We start from the raw sequence: 16,128 nt of genomic DNA on the forward strand, positions 1-16,128 counted from the left end.
GATTTCTCCAGCTTTCTCATTTCCCCTCCCCCCACCTTATCTCAGTCCCAACCCTCGGACTCAGCACTGCCTCCTTGACCTGCAATCTTCTTCCCGACCTCTCCTCCCCAACCCCCTGTCTGGCCTATCACCCTCGCCTTAACCTCCTTCCACCTATCGCATTCCCAACGACCCTCCCCCAAGTCCCCCCTCCCTACCTTTTATCTTAGCCTGCTTGGCACACCCTCCTCATTCCTGAAGAAGGGCTTATGCCCAAAACGTCGATTCTCCTCCTTTGTTGCCTGACCTGCTGCGCTTTTCCAGCAACATATTTTTAAGCTCTGACCTCCAGTATCTGCAGTCCTCACTTTCTCCTTTTTTAACGTCTTGGACACTTCAATTAAATCACCCCTCATTTTTCTGAAGTCTAGTGGAAACATACTCCATATGTACAAGCTATCCTTATAAGACAGCAGATATTCCAGGTATCAGTAGTAAATCTTTCTGAACCTCTTGTCAGACATTTACTTTAAAGAAGGAGACCAAAGCTGCACACAATGTTTGAGCTGTAATCTCAATATTTTGTATAATTGAAGCATAGCATCTTACTTTATGTTAATCTTAAATTGTAATAAAGGATGGCATCCCATTAACCTTCATGCTTGTGCTGTACTAGCATACTGAAGTTTTCACTTGTGCACTCAAACACTTAAGTTCCTCTGCAGCTCAAAATTCCGCAGTTGTTCTCCATTTAAGTAATGGTCTGCTTTTTCATCTGTCCTTCCTAAGTGAACAACTACGCATTTTCCCCCTTTGCATTCATCTCCAGTTTTTCTTCCCTTAGATGACCTGTCTACCTGTTCATAAACCTCTATTTTTCATCTTCAGAACATAATATTCTATCCATCTTGGTGTCCTATAGAAATTTAGCTACCATGCCTTTGGTTGCCTCATCTAAGTCACAAAAGGTTGAGGCTCCAGCATAGATCTCCGTGGGACTCCACTCATCAAATCCTGCCAGTTGTCAAAGATTCTTGCATATTTTGTTATGTGCCAAGCAGCCAATCTACCATCTCTGCTGTTGTTCCCCGCTACACTTTGAAATGTTATTTTCTATGATAACTTGTGGAATCATTATCAAATGCCTCCTTTAAATCCAAGTGTAATATGTTAACAGGCTTCCCTGTATCTACAGCAGGTTACTCCTTCAAAGAAGTCCAATAAATTGGTTTAAAAATGATTTCCTTTTGACATAGCCATGTTAACTCTTCCCAAATGCCAGTGCCTTTTATTTTTGAAGTGCCTAGCTGTGATCTCTTAAATTTTTTAACATCTTGCTTCATGATTGACATCAAGCAAACTGGCCAATAGTTTTCTATTTTCCTTAATAAACAAGCAGATTCATCCCTCTTTCCCAACCTTCAAAGTTGTATGGCTACGATTTGTCATGTGATTGGCTTCAGTGTCTGAAGTTTTATGCTTAATAGTATGCTCAGAGAATATTTTTATGCATTGTTTTAGCTCTATGGCAGAAATGCTGGATTTCTTAATAATTAAAAGCTAATTTAATTGTACAGTGAAGGAGGCTGGTTCACCGTATGAGCTGTTGGAGTGGAAAACTTCAATTTTCAGTTTTTTGCTAACATGATTACTGGTTTAATGCCAGATGTCTGGTGATCCCCAAGATGGGTGTTGGCCACTCCAGGAGTGCTGCTCCCCAAATGAATAATCAAAGCAATGTACAAATTTTAACCAGCAATAGAATTCTGGCGTCAGTCTCCAGGTCACTTTGAAAATATTTAGTGTCACATGGATTGAATGTGATCATATGGAACACGGTCCAAAATCCAAACTATAGTTGCACTTTCTCAAACCGATATCTCAGCACTTTGCTGATAAAAGCAGAGTGCTATACTGTTGTTGCCAACAGCCAAATTATTGACCTGATTAATCACAACTTTTTTTTAGTTGTTTGTTTTGGTGGATCTGTTAAATTATGGAACCAATGAATTACTTTTTTCAATATAATCTTGTTGATATTTGCAAAATTTCATCTCGAAATTTGCACATATTGCTTTTAGCTCTTAAAATTTTTAAGTTTAACGTTTTTTTAAGTCTAAAGATTATGCTGTTTGTGTTGCTGATCAGGTTATGACAATGCTGTGAGCTGATTGTTTGCTTCAAGTACAAAACCTATTTGAAGGTTGTGCATGTGCAATAATCTAGTCAGCATTTGTAACTCCTCCTACTTCATAAATAGTATAAGTTGTCTGAATTGGAAAGATTGTTCAATATCATGGTAGCCAGTACGAGACCTATAAATATTGCAGAACGTTACAGTATTATTGGAGCAACTTTCCTTCTGCTTCAAGTATTTCATTTTATTTTGATTTCTTCAAAGTTCTGTGGAGGAACAGCAATCCCATTTTCAGTCTTAAAGCTAACTATTTTAATCAGTTCATTTTCTTCTGAAATTGTGCACTGTCAGAATGGAAGGGAAAAACTAATCTGTGGCCATACTTCAGAAAACCTTTTGGAATTGAAAGCTGCATCTGGTTCTGAACCATTCTTGGTGTCCATAAACTTGTGTTGGTGTGAAGCACATTGTCACTGTCTAATTTGAATGCTGTAGAATCCTAGAGTGATTTCAGTGCAGGAGGTGGTTACTTAGTCTATCAAATCCTTGTCAACACTCTTTCACATAATCTTTCTTTCAGTCCTATTCTCTTCCTCTATCCTTGTACCATGCAAGGTTATTTGTTCAGGTGTCCTCGAATTTCCTTTTAAAATCTTTCTGTCTGCATTTTCTACAATTTCACCACTGTCATAGGCAGCAAGTTGCAGGTTATTACTACTTGCTGGGTTTTTTTTGGGGAAACGAGGTTTCTTTCCCCCTCATCTGCATTTCATGCCCAAAACCTTAGATCAATATCCCTTGATCATTGTTACACATGGAAACTATTTTCTTTTGTCTACTTTTTTTTTATATAGACTTGTCAACCTTGCACATCTCTTGATTCTCTCAACATTCCTTGCTCCAAAAATAGCATCCAATTTGTTCAACTATGTCAATGCTGTGGCTTGAAGTGTATTTTGTCCTGGTGGTGAGCAGTATTAGAAGATAAAAAGTTTGTGAGGCTTTTTTTTTAAGTTGGAGCAATAGAAGTATTGGAATGGATGTGGTTGAACTCTGACAGAACCAGGGTCTTTAATTTAGATTTCAGCAATTGCTCTGGCATCTTGAAGTGAGAGTGCATTTTCCATCTCAGGGTTACAGCTGAAACCTGGAATGTTCTCTCCAAATTGTCTTTTAATGTTCTTTTCTCCTTGATTTGAGATGTGCAGTTGAGGCTACCTGCTTGCTAAATTTGCCTTTTGCCAAACGTGTATTTATGGGATGTTAATATATTGGAAAAGTTAGTATTGGTTACTGTATCTATTATTGTTCCAAGTTCCTCATTCTTGTGTATTTTAACTAAAGTGTTTGAATTGTTTTAACATTGAGTAGTTTGACCAATCGAATTGCATCTGGAACAAAGCACCTTATCTTATTTTATTTGCCTTTAAAATAGGAGAGAAGTGGGGGTCTGTGCTACCTTAATGTATTTTGAGGAGGTCTGACCTGGTTCATAACACAGCCTAACTTGGTAGTATAGCTAAGGGTCCTTATCCCTGGAGTCCGGAAGCATTCTGATCAATTTTCTCTCATCCATCCTCAAGACCACCAGAATAGGTGCAGTCTTTAAAGCCTTGGTGAGGCCATTCCTGATGAAGGGCTTTTGCCCAAAACGTCGATTTTCCCTGCTTCTCGGATGCTGCCTGGCCTGCTGTGCTTTTCCAGCACCACTCTAATCTGGACTCTGATCTCCAGCATCTGCAGTCCTCACTTTTGCCATTTTTCTTTATAAACCTAGTCCGTATTTCTGACTTGTGTTGTACTTAGTTTGTGTTTGCATTTGCTGATTGCTGCCACCCATCTAATTATACACGGGACATGCTTAAACTGCAGTGTGTAGTGGTCTGAGTTATTTTGTGGTAGCTCCCAGCCTCATTCCTGATGAAGGGCTTTTGCCTGAAATGTAGATTTTTTTTTCCCTGTTCTTCCGATGCTGCCTGACCTGCTGTGCTTTTTCAGTACCACACTGTTGACTCTAATCTCCAGTATCCGCAGTACTCCCTTTCACCTTATTTTGCGGTAGTGTAACCTTTACCAGTGGAGGATGAAGTAGATCTGAGGAAGAAAAATGTTGCTGTATTGGAATGAATGATATTGTTTTTTTAACTGAATGGAAAGCCAAGACTTGTTATTTTGGTTTTCACAACCTGGGATTGTCTGAAAGCATTTTACAGTTAATGAAGTACTTCTAAAACTATAGTCAGTGTTGTACCACTGCTATTATGACCTGAACTCTAAAGTATGTGCATAATTCATTTCATGTAGTAATAGAGCTGAGTATATATGATTTTGATAGGAGACATTGAGAGAGCAAGTATTATGTCCTGTTCTATTGTCATCCCTGAAGTTTAATATTGTACAAATTTACCAGTCCTCAACACTATGTTCTGGTAAGTGTGCTATGAATGTAGATTCCTATGTTACTAAAGCTTCTGCATATTTTTCTTTCAGAAACCCAAGCCCAAACCTCGACCTTCTATTTCAAGGAGTACTTGGGAAAGCAATTATTTTGGAGTGCCTCTGGCTTCTGTGGTAACACTGGAAAAGCCTATTCCTGTCTTCATCGAGAAATGCATAGAATTTATTGATTCTAATGGTAAGACAACAGTTCAGATAGTATCTTGTCTCCGATTCATTCAGATAAAACAACCTGCGAATATTTGCACATGCACCAATCTTGTATTTGATCAACTTGACTGAAACAGGTTTTGTTCATGAATCAGGGACTGGATTTTCACAGCATAACTGAAGACATTCTCCTGATTCTTGAGCAAATTTTGAGTTGGTTTTTGGGATATAAAACAAGCATTTGGAAAAGCTAGTGCAGGCCCTTTTAAACAATGATAAAAAGTTTACGTTGTTTGAATAGAAGTATCTAAGGTAAAATAATAGTTTCCATTTTTGCCTAGAGGATTATAGGATTAGTTATGAACAGAAGATATTGATAGTTCGTGATATTTCAGTTTTTTTTTCACGGATTCTTTTCAGAGCATTGGTTGTGAAGGTTTTTTCATCTTGATCATACCATGTCTGACTCCAGTACTCAATAGGAGGGATCTGACTGCAATGGAAACATTTGTGGCATAAATGTATTTGTGTAAAATCTTAGATCTTTATGCTGTCTTTAATATAAATTATCTGCTTAGGAGATTGATGATCCAATGTAACCCTAGTAATGAAGGTCATGCAAACCATCATGGCTGTGTTGTTGTAACAGAAAACATGAACTTCGTGCAAAGACTTAGATTGGAAAAAGATTTGGAGGCTGGTATCTTGCACATTTGTCTCATTCCCATTCCCATTCTCAAAAATTGCTGTTTTCATTCTTGGACAGTAAGGTAATAAACGTGGAGTGGACCAATGGAAGAGAAGTTAACGCAAGGAGTTAAAGGTGTCGACATATATCAGGCATTTGTGTGACAGAGAATGAGAGACTTTTCAGTTTTTAAACCATTTTCTCCATTTAGCCCGTAAGTGTTCTGTTCTGTTCTGTTCTGTGTAAACAGCACTATGGACTCTGCTTTAGAGTGGAATAACGGACCAGTGGTTATTTATTTAATGAGTCTACACTATGAAGTCTGTAATTGAGAATCCACAATAGAATGCACTGGATTGAAAACAGCTAAGCATCTAACTATGTAACTTGTCACAGGATCTTAAGTGGAATATTTAAAATTGATCAGTGAAGGCAGGGTTTAAGCAGGTACAGCTTATCTTGTTTTGTGAACTGGAAAGAAACCACCAAATGTCAGGCAGGTAATAAAAACAAGGGATTTACTTCTGTAGTTTTGAACATATCTGCTTTCATTTGATGCTTATTTATCTATTTGAATTGAATATTGAAAATTGAATTGAATAATAGAAATGCTAGGTGTGATATTAATTGGGGGGGGAGGAGGAGGAGGAGAAAGTAGCTAAGTGTGTACCTTCTACATACCTCCGGTTTCAGTTGTGTCTCAATGTTGGCATCTCCTGTGCGAGCAATGTCTCCAGTCTGCATTCAATTACGCTGCCGGATACAGGAAAAGGGATATGAAATTGTAAAATGTCAATTTGTGAATTATTTTATCCTGCTGGATGCTGTATAATTAGGTGAAATTCAACAACTGTCATTTCACACTTGCGATTAGCTTTGGACAAATACAAATTGGATGTCCTTCCACAAATTCTTTTGACAATTTTAAAAAATATTTTGTTTGAATTGGAGACTGCGTTTGAAACTTTGAGCTTCTAATAAGTTCAGTGTAACAAATTAGAGAAAATCATTTTAATTTATTTTGGGCAAATGAACCAAAGTGAGTGGTTGCATAGTTAGCCATTCTCATTTGTTCAAGAAGCCTTTCACATTTGACCTATTCTTGAAACTTGACAAGCATGTTGTTGCAGTGCAAATAACTAGAAATCCAGTGTGCTGGATGTTCAACATGCTGCTTTGGCTTCACTTGCAACAGCCTTTAAACAGCCTGCTTCATTTTTCATGCTCTTACCTCTTTGAGAAAATACCTTTTCTTATTTCCTGCCAATTGAAGAATTGGCATTATTGTTAATCTTTCAAATGGAGGACCTGTAAAGATAATTAATTACAGTAGAAACAGTGACACAAGTACTTTGTCTTTCTGCACATTGTCTGTATGTGTCCTGACCAACCATAGAAGTTGTCGGAAAATACAAGCTGTGATTGCAATCAGCAAGTAGCAGTGAACAGCCCTAATCGTTTTTAAATGCTCCTAGCAGTGTATAAGCTCTGACGTTTGCATTCTGTGCTAATAGTTGGATTTGAATTCCTTATCTTCCCTTGTTTTGTACTCCCCAAATATTTTGACTTTTGCTTGGATTACAATTGTACAAGTTACCTCTTGTTTCTTGTCCAAGTCACATTTCAATGGAGACTGCCTCTGGGGCACTGAGGCCAGTTCTAACATTCCAACTGTAACAGACCAAAACAGATCACATATTGAACCTGGCACCTTGTTTCTTATATAGAGTCTTTACATGCTGCCAAACAAACCAGCAGGGATGCTGACAGAGAATATTTTTCTTCAGCTAATATTCTCATTGGAAAGTATCCATTCATTTCTCAGAATGCTGCCTGATTGTGGCTCATTTCGCTTTTCAAAGGATTAAAGTAGCAGCACAAACATAAATGTGGCTTTGTGCCATTGAATTTATTTTAAAATCTAATCAGTTTCTGCTGGTGGCGGGGTTAACCCTTCAGGAAATGCTTTTTGCGATCTTAATTCATCACCAAATTGCTGCTAGGTTAGTTCTAGATCTGTAGCCAGCTGTGCTCTGCTGTTTGGCTTAAATGGTATCACCAGATGTGTCTCCAAGTTGCCCACAATTTAATTTAAATCTAGTATAAATGTTTTGTGCATGGCTTCCATTATGCTGAACTGAAATAACAAGAGCATTGCCTAGTTTTCAGTCAATGCATTGCATAGAAAATAATGAATATTGGGAAGCAATTTAAAGCCTGGTCATCTCTTCAAGGGATTTGAATGCCATTGTAAATTACAGAACAAAATCTTACTGTTTCGTCATCTGGCTTTTAGATCTGTGGTGCCAGTTAATCATGGTAAATAAAATGCCATGATTTATAATTTACTTATACCCAATAACAGTTCCTTCCTCCTGTCCGAGCCATTCAAAGCAATGTTTTGCTGTGTTTTATTTATCAATCCTATGCTACTGCACATAATTTCAGTCTTCCCCATGTCTGTTTTGCCATTAAGACAAAAAGGCAAGTATAGGCCATTCAGTTTAGAGTCTGCTTCACCAAACAATGCAATCATGGCTGATCTGATGATCCTCAACCTCACTTGCCTACCTTCTCTTCAACCCTCCCCCACCCCCATAACCCTTGATTCCCTTGCTGATTTTAAAAAATCTGTCTCAGCCTTGAATGTATTTAATAACTCAGCCACAACTGCCCTCTCTGGTAAAGATTTCAACAGATTTGCTACCCTCTGACAAAAGAGATTCCTCCTCATCTCTGTCTTAAATGTATGTCCCTTATGCAATTTATGCCCTCTAGTCTGAAACTTTGCCACAAGGAGAATTTACTTTTCCCCATCTACCTTGTAAAGTCCCCTAAGAATCCTGTATTTTAACTAAGTTTACTTCTCATACTTCAATATTTCAATGTGTACAGACCTAATCTATTCCAGCCTCTCCCCAAAAGATAGTCCCTCATACCTGGTACCAGCCTTCTCTGGATTGCTTCCAGTGCCAGTATATTTTTCCTTAGATAAGGGGCACAAAATGTGTCTGAGTTTTCGAGCTGTGATCTGATCAGTGCCTTGCATAATTTTAGTAAAACCTCCCCCATCTTTATATTCCATTTCTTCTAAAATGTAGGCCAACATTCCATTTCCATTCCCATCCCACTGAACATGAATGTTAGTTTTTTGTGATTCATGGACAAAACTCTCATCTCTCTTTAGCTTTCTGCAATATTTAACAATTTAAATAATATTAAGTTGCTGTCTTCCTGCCAGGTGCGTAACCTCCATTTTTCCACTTTATATACCATATGCCAAGTTTTTGCCTACTCACTGCAGATTGTGTCATCCTTACCTTTACTTCTCACGTTTTAGTGTCATCTGCAATCTTGGCTATATTACATTCACTTTCCTCGTCCAAGTTATTACTGTATGTTGTAAATAATTGTAGTTCCAGTACTGATCCCTGTGGCACTTCACTAGTTGCAGGTCTCCATCCTGAAAATGTCCCTTATTCTAGTTCTATGTTCTATTAGTTAGCCAATGCTCTGCACATGTTAAATATTAATACCATGGACTCTTCTCTTTATTATGTAGCCTAACACGTGGTGCATTATGAAATGCCTTCTCAAATTCAAATTACTGCATCCACTGACCCCTTTATCAACCCTGCTTGTTACCCCTTCAGAACTCTAGTAGATTTGACAGGTATGGCTTTGCCTTCATGAAGCCATGCTGACTCTGCTTGATCATATTACATATTTCTAAATGCTTTGCTATTACATCCTTCCTAGACTTTAATATTTTCTCAGTAACACAAGTTGAGGTAACTGGTCAGTAGTTACATGGTTTTTGTTCCCTTCCCTTTTGAAATGAAAGTGTTATTGGCAGTTTTCCAGTCTTCTAGGACTTCTCCAGTATCAGTATCTAAGGAGTCCTGGAAAATGTACTACCAGGGGATCCACTATCTTTGTAGCTGCTTCCTTTAACATCCTAGGATATATCCAATCAGGTCCAGGGAGCTTGTTGGTCTTTAGCCCCATTACTTTTTCTGTAATGATAGGTATTGTATTTATTTCCTGTCTTTTCATTGTCCCTTGAATATTTAGGAATTTTCCACTGTTTTAGTGTCTTCCACTAAAGACTGGTATAATGTGTTTATTTAACCACTCTGCCATTTCCTCCCTCTGGTATCTTCCCAGTCTGTCCCTTTGAGCATCTTGTCTTGGATATTTGAATATGTTGTTTAATAATTAGTGAGTAACATGGCTTATATGACATGAGTTTTAGGTCGTTCAATGAAAAGTTGTAAAACAAATTGGTGTCAGCATTATTGTAACTTTTTCATAAAAATAAATGAGACAAATACCAAGTAATCTGCTTTAATACCAAAACCATTGTATTAATCCTCACTTAAAGCTGTTTTTTAAATTTTTAAGGACTAATTTTGGCAAAACATCAAGATTTGTTTTTGGGAGAGTTGCTAAAATCCAAAGTCTTTGTGCATAGTACATTGCTCATAACAGGGTAATTCACTATTTGGGTGTGTCACAAGGACTACACGTAATTGGGAATTTAGGTATTCTCATTAGATTTAACACAAGGCCAGAGGAGCTGAACACTCATGGCTCTGAGGTAAGGTTTACTGCATTATCAGTTTGGAATGTCTTCTGGTTTCCTATTGAGAGCTGGGCTTTTGTGCCAGGACTGAGTGTTTGTTTGTATCGGCCCCAGCTTTCTGCTTGATTGATGTGGCTGCTCAATAGTACTTAACTCAAATGGCCATTAAAATCATTTAGTGTTGAGTTTATAAGAAAAACAATTATTTTCCAGAAAATTCTATTACAAGCTAGGATAATATTTAATCAAATGTCCTGTTTGTAGTTTTTCAAATTAGCTTTTACAGTTTATATTTTACAAAACATTTTTGCTTCTGGTTCTCCTCAAGACCAGACAACCAGGAGTAAAATGCTTGAGTGTGTTCTACTCTGGTATTTTCTGTAAAGCCATGTAATATTTGTTGATCTCATATCACAGAGAAGGTTGCCTCCAGGCTACATTCTTTTCCATCTTGTTGGAAAGCCTCATTCTAAGATCTTCTAATCTGGCATTGAATACTTCACATCTCTCAGTCAATATATTTCTTCCTTCTTTTGAAGTCCTTCATTTTGATCACAGTATGTGCACGCGCTCTTACCCTGTTCAGATTGTCCTTTGGGCTGTTGTGCCTTTATTCCCTGCAAAGTTTCTTTCTTATGACTCAAAATCAGTTGGTACGAAACGCCATAGAGAAACACGAATGAAATCTGATCCAGTTCTTGCTGAATGCAGGAAGTGATGGATTAGAAAGGAAATCTCCATTTACAGTTTGCTTAACCTGAGTAACCTAAAACCTTCACTTCAGGAGGTCTTTTGACTCCATCTACAATTCTGCTAATTTTCCTCCTCCAACTTTGTTACGCTACCAAGGAAAAGTAGTTGAAAAAATAAGTTTAAGCAAGCTGGCTTTCATTTCTCCCACTTAAGCATTTTGAATTAAGCATCAAATGTCAAGTGCCATTATTTTTGACAGCAGTCTGTAAATTCAAAAGGATGACTTTGAGGAAAGACCAGTTGAGACAGTATAATTAGTATTCAGTTCTAAACTTTATACAATGTTTATTTGAAAACTTAATTAATGTACTGTAGTATTATTCCATCTGCTATTCTCCACATTAACTGTGAACTATAACCTCTGTCAGTGGTAGTGTGGGAGAGCGTTATGTTTTTTGACTGCTTGGCTGTCTGTTCATACAGTGTCATTAATCATCATTTTTGTTCAAAGTGCTCAGTATTTTCCACTGAAATTGGCAGGTATTTGATTTGAATATTTTCTTGGTATTGAGTTCTGCTTTAAGCCTTCAGCCAACTATTTCACCCAAAAATGGATTGTTACCTCTGAAAGCATTCACTAGTTGGTAAATTAATGGCCAGCATATTAATGTGACAAAGATGTCTTCATAGTATAAGTGTTGCATATATGGATCTGCTTTCGTGTTAGCAAGTCTGCTCCATACGAAACACTATGAACTGGGTCAAGCCTCTACTAGAAGTGGTTCTTGTATGTAAATAGAATATTCTGTGAACAGGCATCTACCTTCTCAAATAAAATATTGTCATCCATATCATTCCATATGCCATTTATTTTTGTTAATTTATATTGAGCTTCTTATTCAGATCGTTGACTGCATTAGGCTGAGAAACTCTTACTGTATAAGCTTTAGTTTGTGTAGAATGACAAGTCATAGAGATGTGCAGCATGGAAACAGACCCTTCGGTCTAGCTCATGTTCAGACACAGTATAGTTTTACCCTTTTTCTCATTATTCCCGGCCCTGGAGGGAGAGAGAACAATCACCCATGTGCAAAGAGACAGGAGTTTAGTCTTCTCTGGAAGAGCAGTTTCTCAATGAACTATATAGTCATTTTGCAGGGAGGCGCATCCAGATAAGGCAACATACATATTAATTGGATGATTGTTACAATTGTGTATCAATAGCAGAGACCAAGCCATTTAATGTTATACAATCAATGTTCTTAACCTTGTTAACTAGATTCATATAATGGATATTTTTCCCCTTGTTAGCTGACCTTGCATACTGAATGCTTCCAATATTAAATTACTCTACATAATGACTGCTTTTCCACCTTGTTAACCCATTACCCTTGCCTCCAGCACCCCATTGTTAACTGTAAGTTCTTATCTGATCTGAATCATGCTCTACTGAACCTCTTGTTTCACAATACTCAGAACATAACACTTTCCCTGCCTGCTTATATCCTGTACACATTGTCAAGTTGAACCACCTTGTTACATTATTAATACTCAGTTTTGTATTAGTCAAAGGCAATTGGGAAAATCTCTGCAATGTTTTTACTTGAATAGAATGAACCAAGTAAATCTTAAATTCAAACCTTGCTCATCTCTTTATGGGTTTTTGTTGGAGGTTCAAAACTTGGCAGATAGAAAGCAGTGTAGGAAAATGTGAAATTATGGACTTTGGCAACAGAAATGGAAGAACTGAATATTACTTTAATAGGGGCGTACTGCACGAAACTACAATACATCCAGATTGGTGATCCTTGTTGAATCTGAAAGTGCTGCCATCCAAGTTCCAAAGGCAGTCGGATCCCACTGCATGATACACACGCACTCCTACATACCCATGCACCCATGCATACCGCCCCCCTCCTGTATGCACACGCATACATCCCCCGCACATTCTCCAACACTTGCATCCTCTTACACACACCCCATCACACACATTTAATGAAGCTCTTGCTCACACTCATGTATATTTTATTTATATAGATGTGTATTACACACTCTACCACATGCACTCACCCACACACTCACATGCACACTCAATCTGTCACTCCTACATGCATACACACATAAGCTTTTGGGGTGAATTTGTTTTTCCAGAATTGCATTTTATTTTGCTCAAAAATTGCATGAACCCTTGTAAAACTGTAAAGTTATACAGACATTTGTCACTCTGACACAGACTTCACACCTATTGTTTAAAAACCTGAGCTAACTTAATGTAATTTAAAAGCAGCTCTGGGGTTTACATATCAAAGAACAGAAACCAGCATATCCCATCATAAAAGATGAAAGTTTTAACCTAAGATTATTTATAGTATCACATCTCCATGACACTGGACTCCTTTGGCTATAAATTCTGTGAGCATGATCTTATTCTCCACAACCACCCGTTAGAGGTCATGATTTGGAGATGCCTATGTTTGTCTGGGGTGTACAAAGTATAAAAATCACACAACACCAGGTTATAGTCCAACAGGTTTAATTGGAAGAGCTAGCTTTTGGAGCGCTGCTCCTTCATCAGGTGGTTGTGGAGTATAAGATTGTAAGACACAGAATTTATATATACTCCACAACCACCCGATGGAGGAGCAGCACTGCAAAAGCTAATACTTCCAAATAAACCTGTTGGACTATAACCTGATGTGTGTTTTTTAACTTTATTTCCCCTTATGGGAGAGTTTAGGACCAGACAATATAATCTCCAAGTAAGGGGTCAGCTATTTAAGTCTGATAAGAGGGATATTTTTCTGAGGGTGGTGAATCTTTGGAATTTTTTGCAGCAGAGAACTGTCAAGGCTAAGTTATTCAGTAATTTCAGTAAGGGAATCAAGAGTTATGGGGGAAAGGCACGAAAGTGGAGCTGAGGATTATCTGATCACCCATGATCTCTCTGAATGGTGGAATAGATGTGATGGACCAAATTCTCCCTCTGCTCCTATGTTTAATGGTTGTGTCCATGTTCTCAGGCTAAACAGATAAATGAAAACAGGTTCCTCCTTCTGTATGATACCCAGTGTTCGCATACTCTGTATATCCCTGTGTATAGTTCAGTTAAGGACAAGGTCATTGCCACTATGGTCAACAAAGGAGGTTGAGAGTTACTGGAGGGTTGCTACTTGTGAAATTGAATCCTACCTTGAAGTATATGTTCAGCATTTGAATTGTCAATTATGAGGGTCACATCTTTGAAACTCCATTTACTGGTCTTTGGCGTCTCTTAAATTTACATGCTCTGTTGCATGGCCTTAAAACTCCTGATTGACCTGCTGGTACCGTGTATTCTTGTCCTGGCTTGATCTCACTCAAAGCTATGTTAATATAAATTTGAGACAAATAATAAAAAGGAAGATTCATTTACAGGTATGGTAGAATTTTGTCAAATGTGGCAAGACATAGAAAGGCAAAGATCATGCAGGAGAGCAGTGAGATTGGAGAGACTAATGAAGAGGAAAAAATTAGGTTGTCTAGTTTCCCTCAAAGAATGAAATGAAAGGCTAATCCAACTTTGGTATGTTAATTGTGAGACATGAGTAGATGTAATTGTATTCACTTGGCGGGCAACCATCATATCTAGGATTAAGTTAAAGGCGAATCTGAAAAATTTAAGATTGCAGTCCCTGGAATTTAGAAGCTTGTGGGAGGTATGATTTGATCAAGGTTAGGAAGAGGAAAGGGTAGGATCTATTGACCTAAACTGTTTGCTAGTTGGGCAGTCCAGGCATTATTGGGCATAGCCCAAAAATAAATCTAAATTTTTGGGAGTGAAATTAAGAAACACCTGCACATAACAGATGTTAGAAGAATGCAACTCTTTTCAAATTGCGCTTAATGCTATATCAGTAGGTAGTTTTAACTCTGATGGATTTTTATAATCCAAGTGCTGAGGAATATCCTAAAAAGGTGGATAGCTGGAGTTGGGTTGCAGGTTGGCCAAGAATTGTGGGATCAAATCAAGGGGCCAAAAGTTTTTACTCTTGTTCCTGTGGTAGGTCAGTGATTCATCAAAAGTTTGAAATTTGAACTTTTGCTTTCTGTACTTATAATTTCCTGAAAGTATGAATTTGCATTTACAGAGCTTTTGTTTTGCGGTAATGGGACATCTTGAAGTGTTCGAAGACTTTTGATTAGGCATAACTGTTCTAGAAATTTAAAAAGGGGGTCCTCAAGGGTAGTAATAACTGGATTACTCCCAGTGCTACGAGCTAGTGAGGGCAGGAATAGGAGGATAGAGCAGATGAATGCATGGCTGAGGAGCTGGTGTAAGGGAGAAGGATTCACATTTTTGGATAATTGCAATCTCTTTTGGGGTAGAAGTGACCTGTACAAGAAGGACGGATTGCACCTAAAGTGGAAGGGGACTAATATACTGGTAGGGAAACTTGCTAGAACTGCTTGGGAGAATTTAAACTAGTAAGGTGGGGGGGTGGGACCCAGGGAGATGGTGAGGAAAGAGATCAATCTGAGACGGGTACAGTTGCGAACAGAAGTGAGTCAAACAGTCTGGGCAGGCAGGGACAAGGTAGGACTAATAAATTAAACTGTGTTTATTCCAATGCAAGGGGCCTAACGGAGAAGGCAGATGAACTCGGCATGGTTAGGAACATGGGACTGGGATATCATAGCAAGGGATAGAAAGGGAGGCACGAGAGGAGGGGGAGCGGCATTTTTGATCAGGGATAGCAATACAGCTGTGCTGAGGGAGGATATGCCCGGAAATACATCCAGGGAAGTTATTTGGGTGGAACTGAGAAATAAGTGGGATTGTATTATAGAACCCCCCCCCCCCCCCCCCCCCCAATAGTCAGAGGGAAATTGAGAAACAAATTTGTAAGGACATCTCAGCTATCTGTAAGAATAATAGGGTGGTTATGATAGGGGATTTTAACTTTCCAAACATCGACTGGGACTTCTATAGTGTTAAAAGTTTAGATGGAGAGGAATTTCTTAAGAGTGTACAAGACCATTTTCTGATTCAGTATGTGGATGTACCTACTAGAGAGAATGCAAAACTTGACCTACTCTTGGGAAATAAGGCAGGGCAGGTGAATGAGGTGTCAGTGGGGGAGCACTTTGGGGCCAGCGACCATAATTCTATTCGTTTTAAAATAGTGATGGAAAAGGATAGACTAGATCTAAAAGTTGACATTCTAAATTGGAGAAAGGCCAATTTTGACGGTATTAGGCAAGAACTTTCAAAAGCTGATTGGAGGCAGATGTTTGCAGGTAAAGGGATGGCTGGAAAATGGGAAGCCTTCAGAAATGAGATCACAAGAATCCAGAGAAAGTATATCCCTGTCAGGGTGAAAGCGAAGGCTGGTAGGTATAGGGAATGCTGGATGACTAAAGAAATTGAGGGTTTGGTTAAGAAAAAGAAGGAAGCATATG

General features: G+C 38.3%; 1 protein-coding gene across 5 annotated transcripts in view; it reads left to right on the forward strand.

Moving 5' to 3' along the window:
• The window catches only part of arhgap35a (Rho GTPase activating protein 35a), a 141,533-nt gene that overhangs the window by 81,518 nt on the left and 43,887 nt on the right, over window positions 1-16,128 (forward strand). For all 5 annotated transcript variants that reach the window (XM_043680877.1, XM_043680876.1, XM_043680878.1 and 2 more), the window contains one exon: window positions 4,607-4,751. In XM_043680877.1, coding sequence (XP_043536812.1) covers window positions 4,607-4,751 — 145 coding nt within the window. The remainder of the gene's footprint in view (window positions 1-4,606; window positions 4,752-16,128) is intronic.

Source organism: Chiloscyllium plagiosum, chromosome 41 (genome assembly GCF_004010195.1).
Source record: "Chiloscyllium plagiosum isolate BGI_BamShark_2017 chromosome 41, ASM401019v2, whole genome shotgun sequence".
In the NCBI taxonomy this organism is placed as follows: Eukaryota; Metazoa; Chordata; class Chondrichthyes; order Orectolobiformes; family Hemiscylliidae; genus Chiloscyllium; species Chiloscyllium plagiosum.